Consider the following 13,967-nt stretch of genomic DNA (forward strand, 5'->3'; position numbering starts at 1 on the left):
TTACATTGGTGTGCACTTGATTATATGGAACGCTTTTTTTCTGTACATTTTTTCGCCACTGAGCACACAGACTTTCCCATGACTCCAAGCAGTTCCGTCCTCTCGGAGTGTACTGGATACTATATCAGACACACCATCTGGCGCTAACACCACAGCTGATTGGCTGTGGATGACACTCTATCGCTTTCTGACAGATTGTCGTTCAACTAGACCTCGATGAGAAATTACAGCTTGTTTTTAACTAACTGTGGCAGACGAATTTTCGCTGGACGAAAGCTCATTTGGATAAATAATAATTAAAATGTAATTGCCTTCGCCTGGCTAATTCTTAGAAGAGGAGGAAGGTAAGGACGTAATGTTGTCAACCACTCATTTGAAAGATATTAAAATAGCTAATGTTAGCTCTGGTTAGGCTCTTTGGCTAGTTGCAGTTAGCTTCTTGGCTAACTCGTGAATGAGTTTGCGGATAATAAAGGGAATATTTGTGCCATGTTGGTCATAGTTACCTACAACAACAGTTAACACGGTGTTATTGTTAGCCTTTCGCTCTCCAGGTTAGCACAGCCACTAAGCTACCTCTACCATTTGTTTCCAAGGTGACGGTGCTTGTGGCTCCATTCATCTCATTCCCGCCGGGTATCTTTCTACAAGACGTCAGCCCCTGTCGATCACTCCCGGTCGAGTCTGGTGCTGCCGAGAGGGACCACACTGTGGATGACTGGAGTGAGGGTGCAGCGTGGCTGAAGGCGCCGGGCCGATGTGAGGAGGGGGCGGTCTGGACACAGTGTCATAGGGTCGTTCGGGAGATGCCAGCGCGGGGATGCCGCTTCTTGAACACAATGTTGTAGTTGAGGGGAAAGAAGAGTATACCTACCTCTCTGACTCGACACTTGGACAAGGGAATCAAGTTTTCTGCTCAACCAGCAGTGGCACATATATGGATGGTGGGGTCGCAGTATGCCCACCCCCTCATCTACTTCAACAGACCAGATTGGAGGTTGCATTGGTGCAGGAGAGGGGCCCATGTTTGCCAGCTCTTCCTCTTCTCTCAGCTCCTCTTTCCGGTTTCTCCCAGCTTTCTTTCTGGGTGTGGTGGCAGCAGTAGTGTTCCAGCTGTCATGGGGCGGTCTGTCCCTCACATCTTTCTTCTTGAAGCTCTTCATCTATGTGTCGTTCGCCGTACTGTGTTTCCTGGCTGGGAGCTTTGTTCTACTTGTCAGGAAAAGTCCTCTCAAAGTCAGCTGCTTTGACAGACACAAAAGGCATTCAGTCCAACAGCAGGAATTCTTCAACAACCTCATGGTAAGATGCTGCTACCTCCTTTAAAATAAGACACACGCTCTCGACTTGCACCAACCACAGTACTTTTTGCACAATAAAATGCGATTATTCCCAACCTGGGACCCATGATGCAGTGCTGTTCTACAATACTACAAATAACACATTCTTTAATTGATTTTGTGACACGCCCAATCCAAACTGACCAATATTTTAATTGCAAAACGTGTTTTTGTTTTACTCGTCATGTTTTGTGTTCCGTATCTAATTGTTGTGGCCGATCGATGTCTTCAATCAGCTTCTTATTGTGGGGCGGAACTGAACTAATGCATTGGTTTCTCTAAGATCACGGTGCATTTCTAAAGGCTTTCAGTAAGATTTATGAAAAAGGACCGTGTGTATTCATCGGCAAGGAACACATGCTTTTACAATTTGGCTGATTGATTTTAAGGACAGTGACCATGTCTAGATTTTTTTGAATAGCAAACCACCATTGGTTTGCTATTCAAAAATTTGTTTGTTGTTCATCTACGCTTATGTTTAAAGAAATGTTGCTGTTAACATATTGTATGCATTTTCTTTTACTGTTACACTTATAAGACAAACGGTCAATTCTATCCGACATTTTTCTCTGCACCACGTAACCTTCATCTTTTATTTTACACAGCCACTGACTGAAGGGAATACATAAAACTGATACTGTCTTTTTCCAGACTCGATATTTGGCCCCAGTACAAGAATCGAGCCAGAGTCGAAGGGTGGTAGTGTCACACAATTTGGACAAAGCCCTAAAAGAAGGTAAACTTTGAATGGTTCTTTTCCTTCATATGGCAGTCCACAGGATGAAACTAAAGTTGTAGATCGTGTTCATCAATATTCATTTGATGTTACAAGATCAAAGACACCATAACATCCAGATACTGACTGTACGAGCAAACTTTGTCTTTTTGAGACTCATGAGTCCTTATCCTCGCCTTGTTTTGTTTGTCGCATTTCTTAAGCGAGTTGTTTGGTAATAGAAATCTAGCAATTAATTTCTCTGTATTTTTAGATTTCAACTAATAACGGTACATTAGTGTATTAGCCCTTCAGCCAAGTATAATTGCTGCCAATCTAATTCATCCCGGAGTCACTCTTGTTAATTCGATTTGTTATTAAGTGAATCATCTCGTCATTGCTTTTCTTTTGTTGATACTATTTTTCTTTTTTTTTTTTTTGCACCGAAATGATGGTAGTATGACTTTTGAGGAATGCTGTGTTGTTTTGGCTTCTTTTCGACTCAGTCTGGTGTAACACCATGAGCTGTCACTTTGCACTAAGAAATTGTAAACTGTGAGAACGTGTGGCACAACCTCAACTTCTTAAAAAGTGCTGACTGATGAGTCTTTGTTCCTACATGTCCTTACATCCAGACACTGATGTTTGAACTCTGAGCGTTGTGTAACGCACATGCAAAATGTGTCATGAAACTAAGAAGCAGTGGCTTCCGTTTATTTCAATCTGCCGTATGCACTTTTAGAACAAAATAGCATTGGTAATGTCATACGTAGATTATTAGTTGAACACTACACTGGGACCATTGTTGCTGCATCTCTCAATATGTACTGTAGTTTAGGACAGCGATCATCAAACATCAAAACATCCATTCGTCCATTTTCTTAGCCGCTTATCCTCACAAGGGTCGCAGGGAGTGCTGGAGCCTATCCCACGCTCCTTTCTTTCTCTGTTTAATTCATTCAGCATTCATTTAATAATATATGTTCCAGGAATCTAACTCCACATTTACTTTTTCAAGATCGTCTAAATCTGACTATTCTTTCCTTGATTGTGAGCATCACTGGTTTGCATTTTGTTGTAAACCCTCCATATTTACATTCATGAAGGTAACTCATGATTTTAGATTTTGATAATGATATGCCTACTTTCTGTAGAGCATTTCTGACTTCTGTTAGTATTGTGAAGGAGTGTTGCTTTCCCAAGAAAAAAAGTTTATGCCATCATCTGTTACTGTGTAAAGTAATGGAAAATCATAGAAGGCAAAAAAAGGAATCTGTGGCCTGAACTTGACCCAACTTAGCATGCTTGTCAATTACTAAAGAACTACTTAAGATATAAAGACTTGCAAACATCCAGAAGGTGAAAGTGAAAGTGAAGGTTGTGGCAGGTAAGGCCTGGCAAGGGGAGGAAATTCAGAATTTAATAATAATCATGTGTTGCAGGCTTAAGCAGTCATTACAATTAAAATTATATAGGTTACATAGCTGGATATCTAAAGGGATACTGGACTGTAAAACAGTGAAACTCTGTATGTGCATTCACTTGTTAAAAAATGTCTTATATAATTTGTATGTAGAGTAATGTGAAAATATTTTGAGCTTTACCACCCAAATCATGGTGTTTCATGTGATATTTTCTCTTCCCACAGGTGCTCAAGTATATTTCTTTGACCATGAAATATGCGATATTTAATGAAGATATTTGGTCTCCCCACAGTGTTGGACTATGCCTACAGGGACTACATTCTGTCTTGGTACATTCCTTTGAGCCGCGATGAGGGCCAGTTGTACGCCATGCTGTCAGAGGACTGGTGGCAGATGATTGGCCAGTTGAGATGTCGACTTGCTGAAATAGACCTTGTTAACGTGGTGTGTTATGACACCATCCGAATTTTACATACACACTTCACTGGCCTCAAGGCTGCATCTGCAAGGTACACAATTCTACCCATATACATTAATGCAACAATCAAAAAAGGAAAAACATACAGAATGTGAAAGAATGCATCAGAATGTGAAAGAATGCGTCAGAGTGTAAACCTCTTGGAAAAAGTTTGTTGCTGTGTGGTTAGTAATGTAAACATTCACTTATCATCTAGTTCCATTGTCATGAAAAGCCAGGCGAGACTTATTTGCCTTCTCTTTTTTGTGTAAATAGTTTAGAATAACTTTTGTCAATCGGACTTCAATGCAGTTTTTTTCTTTTGTGCCAATACTAACAGTGCTTGAAGCAATTAATATTAAGTTGACAAATTACCGTTCCTGTGCCCTCTTCGTTGTGTGTCATTTATAATGCGTGGACAGACCGGATGAGGGAGCACGGCCGTTTCCTCTCCATCCATGTTTGGTTAGTCCAGAGTCAGAGCTGGCCTTCCTTCGCTGTGTAGCCAGAATACTGCTGCTATGTCTCCTGCCGCAAAAGGATGCAAAGTCTCGCACGCTACGCCTCTGCCTCACAGAAGTCATCACTACTAAAGGTTTTTTTTTTTTTTTTTTTTGTCAGTGTGTGTGAGTGTAGATCTTTGCTCTCTTCGTATGTTATGTTAAGACCTGTTAGTACAATAAATGTTCTAAAAAAACTATTAAGACAATTTTTTTTTTATCCCACTGACATGATAGTAGAGCATAATAATTCCAATACAGTACATCCTTTTTCAGAACAATTCACTTTTAACTCTAATGTAAACAATAATAAAACATTGACATTTCCCTGTATAAAATATAATTCAAACAATCCTGCTCTGTTCAAAAAAATTGTACTTCAACAAATGTTAAAATTTGACGTTTAAATATTCATTAATGCCTGAACAGGGAATATACCCCCAATCAACTTAGTTGAGAAAAATTGCCAAGTTACAACATTGATAACACATTGATCAAAGCAACCTGATTTGAGTCAAGATTTGTAGATTTGTAATATTTTTTAAAAATATACAGCCTTTCTTTAAATCCTGCTTTGTCAACATGTTCAATGGCTGCAACTTTTACAATAGTGAAATTACATTGTATGTAATGTGAGCATACAAGGACCATATTCATGTTTGTATTTGCATTGTTGGGCAAAGGGTTTCATAATTGCAAGCTGTCAGGAAATGTGCCACCGTGTTTATTTTATATTACATGGGCTGCCCTGGCCCCACTCTAGAACTGCCATTGCTTGAAATTTTACAAGAGTTTTTTGTATTTTTTTTTCTCACGAACAAAAACTCTTGTCACATTATCTGCACCAAATAAAAGATTTTCATCTGCAGCATTAAGGAGTAAACAATAGTAGCAGGCAATATTTTTGTTCCGAATCTGTATTGGACATTGGTTACTACAAGAGTACTGAGATGTCATATTGCAACATTTATGTATATATCAACTAAAGCTATTTTTTTTTCCCTAAGAGAATGTTTTGCTTTTTGCCCATGTGTGTACCTGCATGCACTGCAGTGTTGAAGCCTTTGGTGGAAGTTCTTAGCGACCCCGATTCCATAAACCGAATGCTGCTGTCTCAACTGGAGCAGCGGGAGCAGCAGGCCGAGCAGCAGAAGAAAGCTTACACCTACGCTGCCTCTTATGAGGACTTCATCAAACTGATATCAACGTCCGCAGATGTCATTTTCCTCAAACAACTCAGGTAAAATGCAGAAATAATGCACCCCACAAGCACAATAGCTCAAATTGACACTGTGAAACATGTGAACCTGCGGTCCTTCTTTAATGCGTGTAGTGTACACAACATGTGTTTAGCAAATCGCCTGAACAGTTCCTGTTTTTGCTGCTGTGGGCTGAGGTTCCCATGGGAGGGGTCTGCCTCCGAGGCAATGAGACACCTCAGTGTATAAAAAAAGTCATACTGCTATTTCGTCTCATTAAGGATATTTAAGGATATTTGCTACCTCCAGGAATATTATATACCACTTGCTTTTTCATTGCAGTATGTTTAAAAAAATTACAGAATGATGGTACATGAAATTTTGTTGTATTGGGGTACAGTGGACCCACGCATACTCTCAATGCAGCACGCCGCATATTCACCTATTCACTGTTTGGAGTTTTTTGTCTTTTTTTGGGCGAGGCGGCAACCTCAAAAACACTTATTGGCAGTTTATCCCCGCCTATTCAATATTTTTTTTACAATTATAAAGGGTGGCCTTATTCCTGGATTTTTGCTATTGATGGTACAGCCTGTACCTCGCAAAAAAGCGGGGGTCCACTGTAAATGCATTACTGTAATAATACCTACATCCCAAGATACCCCTTTATGTACTGGACAGCCTATTTTTCTTTCCTGCAGGTATCAGATAGTGGTAGAAATTATTCATGCCACTAGCCTAAGCAGCCTGCCTCAGCTCAAAAAACAGAAAGGTACAATTTATTGTTTACCATTAAGATTATTTTAGATTTCAAATTAGTCAGACCTATTGGCTTACTTTCTGTTTTGTGCTTTCATATTTGCTCCCATCTTCAGCTGCACTAAACTTGGTACTTCTTAAATGTTAGCATCATCGGGGAGAAAATAGTTAGCTTTTGATTAGAAGTTTTGAAAAAGTAACCCAATTTTAGGCATCTGAACACTAAAGAGCTGTTGTTATGCAGCATATTTTTCTTCCAAGTGTCAAGGCGCTAAAGCCTCTCATTGTTCTTGAGTTTCACCTGACTCAGTTTCTTAAGTTTAATATTATTTTCAAATATATAATACAGCCTATCATACCACACTAAACACCCCTGTTGCTAAAATCTTGCTTGTTGACAAAAGATTACAAATTGGTTTAAGATGTGAGTGTCTTGAAAATTTTAGATCTACTAGTGAAGTGATCAGTGTTTTGATTGAAGTTCTGTCGGACAATTTTTTTTCTTTTTGTTTGTGTGTGTGTGTGTGAACTTTTTAGCTCTCTCTTGAGCAGACTAAGTAATTTTGGTACCTATCTCTGTACCTCCCTCACATGCGCACACAGAGCGTAAAGGCAAAGAATCAGCAGCCATGAAGGCAGACCTGTTAAGGGCCAGGGATATGAAACGATATATCAATCAGCTGACCGTCGCTAAGAAACAATGTGAGAAACGTATCCGTCTGCTTGGTGGACCAAACTATGAGAACACTGAGGATGGAGGAACTGATGACAGTGATGAGCCTCTAAGTCAGAGGGTACTTTTTTTGATTGAAGTCTGTCTTAGTATTACATTGGCAAAGGCGCTTGTGATGAAACTGAAACCCTTTTATTTGTCTTGTTCCGCATATTCAGATTCTCTTGTTTGATGACATCATATACAACCCAGGTTATAGGGAACATTTCAGCGATTACATGGAGAGAGTTGATAAGAGGGCTCTGATAAGCTTCTGGGAATTGGTGGAAACGCTGAAAACTGCCAACAAGGTGACACACTGGCCAAAATATTCAGGGTACTAACCCAGCCAAAGTTTGAATACAGTAAAGTGTACAGTATGTGGATGTTTAATTTGTTTCTCATATTTAACAGAATGAGGTGCCCCAAATTGTTGGGGAAATCTATCAGAAGTTTTTTGTAGAAAGCAGAGAGATTTCGGTGGAGAAGTTTTTGTTGAAAGAGATCCAACAAAGTTTAGTGGGAAACCGAGGAACTGAGGTCTTTGTGAGACTACAGGAACAGGTCAATTTTCCAGTCATCACACAGATCAGCCAAAAAGCCCAGCAATGTCAAGATATTCTGAAATATCAGGTTTGTCCTTTTCATTTTTTAGGTGGCTGAGACGATGAGGGAGCGTTACTACCCTTCTTTCCTGGTTTCGGATCTTTATGAAAGGCTTATCAGAGGAGAAGAGCAGCACGGCCAATCGCATTGTAGCACTGATGGGAAGGAAGAAGGGGTCAGACACATGCGCAGATTCTTAAAATGAATGCACAATATCGCCACATTCTATGGTGTTTACATTCCTCTTGGTCGTTGTATATCTTGGTGAAATTCTTCTGTGTTGTTGTGTAGTGTCGGGGTCTGGATGCTGGAGAGGAGGTGTGCGACGAAGGTAGTAAAGGAATCAATGAACAGGCCAGCTACGCTGCCACCAAGCTTCGCCAGCTGTATGACAAATTAGAGTACAAGAGACAAGCCCTGGGATCGATTCAGAATGCACCCAAACCAGATAAAAGGGTAAGGTCATAGTAATTAATGGCTAGTGCTATTATAACTAATGATCAATCTCTTGAGCTATGTGATAATGTGGATGACATTCAATCAATAGATGGACATAGTCTGCACACAGTCAAACACAAATTGAAATCTTGGCATTTGCCAATTATGAATGGATTCATTTGCCTATACTCTAATTTTGCATGCTGGCTAAGATGCTGCTGTTTTTTTTCTAGATTGTGAGCAAACTCAAAGAAGAAATAGGAGCCATGGAGCGAGAGCACAGTGAACTCCAGCAACATATCACCAGGACCGACTGGTGGTGTGAAAACCTGGGTCACTGGAAAGCTACGATTACGACCGCTGAAGTAATTCGTTCAGATGCAATAAAAACGTTTTGTTTTTTCTGATTAATCTCTTCACTGACTTCAAGAGATTACAATCACCCCCCCCCCCCCCCCCCCGCAAAACCGCACAATCCAGTAGCCATTCTCTTCAAATCAAAGTGTTGCCAAATGACAGTGCCGGGAAATAGTTACATTTTTGGCATTTTAAAAAGGGTAAAAACAATTTTGGACCTAAAGAATGTCTCTTTCAGGCTACAGAGGAAGGCGGGGAGACTGTAGCTTGTTACAGTGTGTGCGTCAACCTGTTGGAAGGTGAAGAGACGGTTAACAGTCGCTGGAGCGTCCAAAGAAAACTGACCGAATTCCATATGTTGCACCGCAAACTGACTGAGGTAATCCATCAAACCTACTAATTCTAGTACCACATGGAAATACATTCTGATGTATATAACTTGTGGTATAGTCTGATGTCTAATGTCTTTGCGAATAGTAATTTTAGTCTTGTTCTCTCAGTGTTTTCCATCTTTGAAGAAATTCCAGTTACCATCCCTCAGCAAATTGCCTTTCAAATCCATTGACCAAAGGTTCTTGGACAAAAGTAAAACCCATCTTAATACCTTTCTGCAGGTAAACATGAAAATAGTAGATGATGTACAGTTAGACTTAGACCAACATTTAGAATGTTCCACAGCATATATTGAATGAAATAGTCTGACTTCAGTATTTCCTGTACATTTTTCTGAGAGGATGCTCAACAAGCTGAACAATTACATACATTTCGAAAAGAAATCTAAAAATACTTTCCATTCACTTGAAATCAGTCTAACACTTTCAATTGAGCTTGTTTGGGTCAGGATAGCTCAATGGCCACACTGCTACTAACCGTATCAGCAATTTACAAAGTTTGCTACGCGTTTGCAGCGTCTGCTGACAGATGAGCGATTGTGTCAGGCAGAGGCTCTCTACGCTTTCCTCAGCCCATCTCCGGAACACCTAAAGGTAACCAATTACTCTCATACCCTTATTTCAAAGAACCAACAACACGTAATCAGTGTTGTCATTTTTGTGGTTACATGCGAACACCAACTTTTAAAGTTAACTTAATTGATCTATATTTTGGATACTCTTAGTTCAAAACAGACAGAATAAACGGGTGTCATCAAACACCACCTGACTGTTATTTAGATTTATCCATCCATCCATTTTCTTACCTGCTTATCCTCACAAGGGTACCGGGCAGCGCTGGAACCTATCCCAGCTAGCACTGGGCAGGAGGCGGGGTGCAACCTGAACTGGTTGCCAGCCAATCGCAGGGCACATCGAAACAAACAGACGCACTCACAATCACACCTACGGGCGATTTAGCGTGTCCACTTAATGTTGCATGTTTTTGGGATGTGGGAGGAAACCCACACAGGCATGCGGAGGACATGCAAACTCCACACAGGCAGGTCCGGGATTGAACCCGAAACATCAGAACTGTGAGGCCAACGGTTTCCAGCTGATCCACCGTGCCGCCTATTTCGATTTAACATAGAATGAATTCATTTGGTGTTAAATGAGAGAAGCAATACTGTATCCTCTTCATCGACCTTCTTGTCTTGCTACTGTCTGATGTTTGAAGGTGATGTCCATTCAGAAGAAGTCTTCTTTCTCTCTGGCCTCCTTTTTGGAAAAACTTCCTGGGGATTTCTTTTCTCATACTGAGGTACCAACTGATGCAGGATTTCTGGCCGTCATTTGGACTGCGAGTGTCACGTCGTGTCATTGTTTGTTTTTTACAGGAGGAGGCAGACGATGACAGCGACTTATCAGATTACGGTGATGACACGGACGGGAGGAGAGATGCCCTGGCTGAACCTTGTTTTATGCTCATAGGCGAGATATTTGAACTCCGAGGAAGTGAGTGCGTGACTTTGCGCCATCATCCTGCATCACTTGACTCGCTCTTTATTGATTTGAAGATTGTCTTGATGTCAGACTTGCTTTTGCTCTCGGTATCAGTTCCTGAAGGAAAAATGAATTTGCCGCTGATAACCTTTCATGCATATTTATTCAAACATATATTTCTGTCCATCTACTCAGTGTTTAAATGGGTGAGGAAAACTCTTATTGCACTAGTACAGGTGACATTTGGACGGACTATCAACAAGTGAGTAAAAAAAGTAATGCAAAGTATGCATAGTAAACAATCAATACGTTAAACATTATTGTGAATATATATACTTTGTTTTGTGCTCCCCTATTCTAGACAGATCAGGGACACAGTGAACTGGATCTTCTCTGAACAAATGTTGGTGTATTACATCAGTGTCTTCAAGGACACTTTCTGGCCCAACGGAATTCTGGCACCACATGTCAGCATCCGAACCGATGCCGAACGCACTGAAACCAAGGAACGAGCTCAACAAAAACTACTTGACAATATTCCAGGTAGCCAATAAAATCTGTTTCAAGTTGATTTAACTTTGAAATCTGGTTCCAAGATGCCTAATGACTGACTGTAAATTTTTCCCACCGTGACTTTTTTGTACGTCAGACGCATTAGCAAATCTGGTTGGGCAACAGAATGCCCGTTATGGAGTCATCAAGGTCTTCAATTCCCTGCAGGAAGCTAGTGCCAATAAACATCTTCTCTATGTAAGAAGACTAGCTTTTAATATTACAAGTTATTTGCCTGTGAAAGCGTAACAATTTTGTCCTTTTTACCCCCCCCCCCCCCCCCCCATTTCCAGGTTCTAATGGAAATGTTACTTAAGGAAGTGTGTCCCGAACTCAGACTAGAGGTTGACAACATATGAACAAGTACTAGTATATTTACACACTCCAAATGTTTTTGTTCTTTTTTTGGTTGGGTTTTTTTTGCAAATTTTTTTGTGGCTTTTCTTGCAGGAAGTACAGCCCAGGATTGGAATGAAAGGATACCCGCAGTTGGAAAAAAAAACAAAAAACAGTTTGGATATTGTTTGGGTTGACAGCTTTCAAGCATTCCCACTTTATTCATCTGTTTATTTTCTTGTCTGTCATAACTTTAAGATGCTCTCTTTTGTTGCCTGGAAGGACGATGTTGTGATACTTTGGGATATCAATATTGGAGTCCACTTGTATTTTACAGGTCTTTGGACAGGTGGTAACATCTTCAGAGCACACAATAAGCCTTGAAGATCAGCTGAGTGTGATAAAAACAGGATCAAAAGTGTAATTTCATTGCAAGTGAAAGCGACGACACTGGCATAATAATGGAAGTTTGTGTGATTTTTCCACAGTATTCTTTTTGAGCAGTTGTACAAAAAAATGATTCACAGAGGGGACAAAAATGTGCTATGTTGGCACAGACTTTCTGACGTCAACTGATCACTACCTACCAAGAGACTGACACAAAGCAGTTGTCCCTTATGCACATTCGACTTGTAAAATTTGCCTGTGAAATGAGTGTGTTGAACTGGCGAATGATAGAAAAGGACTGAGGTTTATTCTGTTCCAAATTTAGACTCTTTTCACTGAAATGAAACTAACTAGACAGTTTACATTTGTTCCAGAAGTCTGACATTGACTCAAGAACAATGTGTGCGTTAACATTTTGACACTGTGAGACCCACTTCTCCTTTGATAGCAGAAAACACAAAATCTCTTTTACAACCAGCGAAGATCTTTTCTTGACGAATCACTCTGATCTAAAGGTCAGAAAGCAGAAACAAGTTGTGAAAGTAAGACTTGAGTCGTCATGTTCAAACTGATAATCTGTAGACCTTCATTAAATGCAGCAGAGACGTGAGGTTCAGGTTGCTTGTTGGCATTTTAAAGTGACAAATGAAGGTATTCAATCTGTGAACATACTTGCTACACAAAATCTGAGCAACACTTGTTCTGTGATTCTTGTTAAGGCTTATAATTGTGCAATACGCTATGTAAAAGTTATTGTGATTTATTTTATTTATAACTATTGATAGATTTTATTTTTACCCGAAATTGTTTAGAGAGCATTTGTATAAGCAATAAATTGAAAAAGAAAACTCCTTGAAACCTATTGCGGATTCAGTGCATCGTGTTCCCATCGCTGATCTAAAAAAAAAAAAAGACTGGATGGCTCATTGGTCACCAAAAGTGAAGCCGCCATCTTGATACTCCCAAAACAACCATGCCAACATATGCAGTGACAGCGATTTAACTGCGTTAATCACCAGTTTCGTGGCTGTGAGAAAACATTCCACAGGTAGATTAGAAAGATTTACTTTGGCACTGTTAAAGTTTGTTTGTAAATGTTTTGTTTTTAATTTTCTGATGAGCTTTATTCATTTGAACAAAGTTTTGTTTACGGTTGTTCACTGTTCACTCCACTTCACCTTTGTAGGCCGGCGTTTTTTTGTGAAAAAAGCGACGTAAACATTTTCCCAAACTTCTTCACTGGATAAGCAAGAAACCCCTTTCTGTGAAAATTTTGATGCATTTCATAATACAGAACTCTGCAAATTGAATTTGATTTTCAAATGCAAGGAAAGAAGTTTAAATTTTCTGTCTGAAATAGGATGTCGCAGAGACAACAAATGAACAATGCCTTCAGCATGTATTTTCCCATTGCGAGTCCTATTTCCAATAATACATCTGATTGACTTCAAATTTAATGTTTTAATGACAAAAAAAAATGCTTAGTTTTTTGCTATGTTATGATGATAGTGCTTCACAGCGTATTTTGGGAAAGTTAACTTCACAGAAATCGGGCCTTAGGAAATATGCAAGGTTTCTTTGTAGTGTCTTTCCTTTGCACCTCACCTTTTTTGGCTTACCAAGTCGAGTTAAAAATCCTTCATGTTACCAGAACTGAAAAAAATGTCAAGCTTACACGACTAGTTTTAACCCTCTCCGGACCAAATATATATATTTTTTCAATTGAAGGGCACGCATAACCATTCGCACCCACATTTACATCCATCCATCCAGCCATTTTTTTTTCCGATTATCCTCACAAGGGTCGCGGGGAGTGCTGTAGCCTAACCCAGCTGTCAACAGGCAGGAGGTAGGGCACACCCTAAACTGGTTGCCAGCCAATCGCAGGGCACCTGGAGACAAACAACCACACTCACAATCACACCTAGGGGCAATTTAGAGTGTCTTGATTAATGTCGCATGTTTTTGGGATGTGGGAGGAAGCCCGACTGCCCTGGAGAAAACCCACGCAGGCACGGAAAGAACATGCAAACTCCACACAGGCGGGGCAGGGATCGAACCCTGGACCTCAGAACTGTGAGGACCCGCCCACATTTAACACCTTTTGAGCAATTTAGTCTTCAGTCAAAATACTCTGCGTGTTTTGTAAGCTGTAATTTTACAAACAAGCTTTAAACTATATATTTTTAAAGCCATTGATGCCTGCTTGTAGTGTGAGGGGGAAAAAAGAGGTTGAAATTTTGTGTCTACCACATCTGCAGATCTTCAGCAGTATCCCAGCAACAGTCGTCGCTACCCGCCCACTAGA

General features: G+C 40.1%; 1 protein-coding gene across 1 annotated transcript; it reads left to right on the top strand.

The window, feature by feature from the left end:
- The first annotated feature begins 132 nt into the window (after window positions 1-132).
- Window positions 133-12,643, top strand: snx25 (sorting nexin 25). Its single transcript, XM_061835440.1, has 23 exons — window positions 133-344; window positions 597-1,302; window positions 1,992-2,076; window positions 3,772-3,988; window positions 4,359-4,531; window positions 5,490-5,676; window positions 6,337-6,407; window positions 6,998-7,188; window positions 7,286-7,417; window positions 7,521-7,670; window positions 7,762-7,887; window positions 8,004-8,168; window positions 8,384-8,515; window positions 8,746-8,886; window positions 9,008-9,121; window positions 9,416-9,493; window positions 10,119-10,202; window positions 10,279-10,396; window positions 10,580-10,646; window positions 10,746-10,927; window positions 11,034-11,134; window positions 11,230-11,299; window positions 11,387-12,643. The coding sequence occupies exons 2-22, from the start codon at window positions 958-960 to the stop codon at window positions 11,293-11,295; spliced, it is 2,925 nt and encodes a 974-aa protein (XP_061691424.1). The 5' UTR covers window positions 133-344; window positions 597-957; the 3' UTR covers window positions 11,296-11,299; window positions 11,387-12,643.
- Window positions 12,644-13,967: the final 1,324 nt, after the last annotated feature.

Source organism: Syngnathoides biaculeatus, chromosome 11 (assembly GCF_019802595.1).
Source record: "Syngnathoides biaculeatus isolate LvHL_M chromosome 11, ASM1980259v1, whole genome shotgun sequence".
Classification (NCBI taxonomy): Eukaryota; Metazoa; Chordata; class Actinopteri; order Syngnathiformes; family Syngnathidae; genus Syngnathoides; species Syngnathoides biaculeatus.

Bases quoted from the DNA above. Each gene is read 5' to 3' on its own strand.
- snx25 (XM_061835440.1), top strand. From the start codon at position 958: ATGCCCACCCCCTCATCTACTTCAACAGACCAGATTGGAGGTTGCATT. The intron at 7,189-7,285 runs GTACTTTTTTTG...CCGCATATTCAG, and splicing joins ATGAGCCTCTAAGTCAGAGG to ATTCTCTTGTTTGATGACAT. The intron at 10,397-10,579 runs GTGAGTGCGTGA...CCATCTACTCAG, and splicing joins GATATTTGAACTCCGAGGAA to TGTTTAAATGGGTGAGGAAA.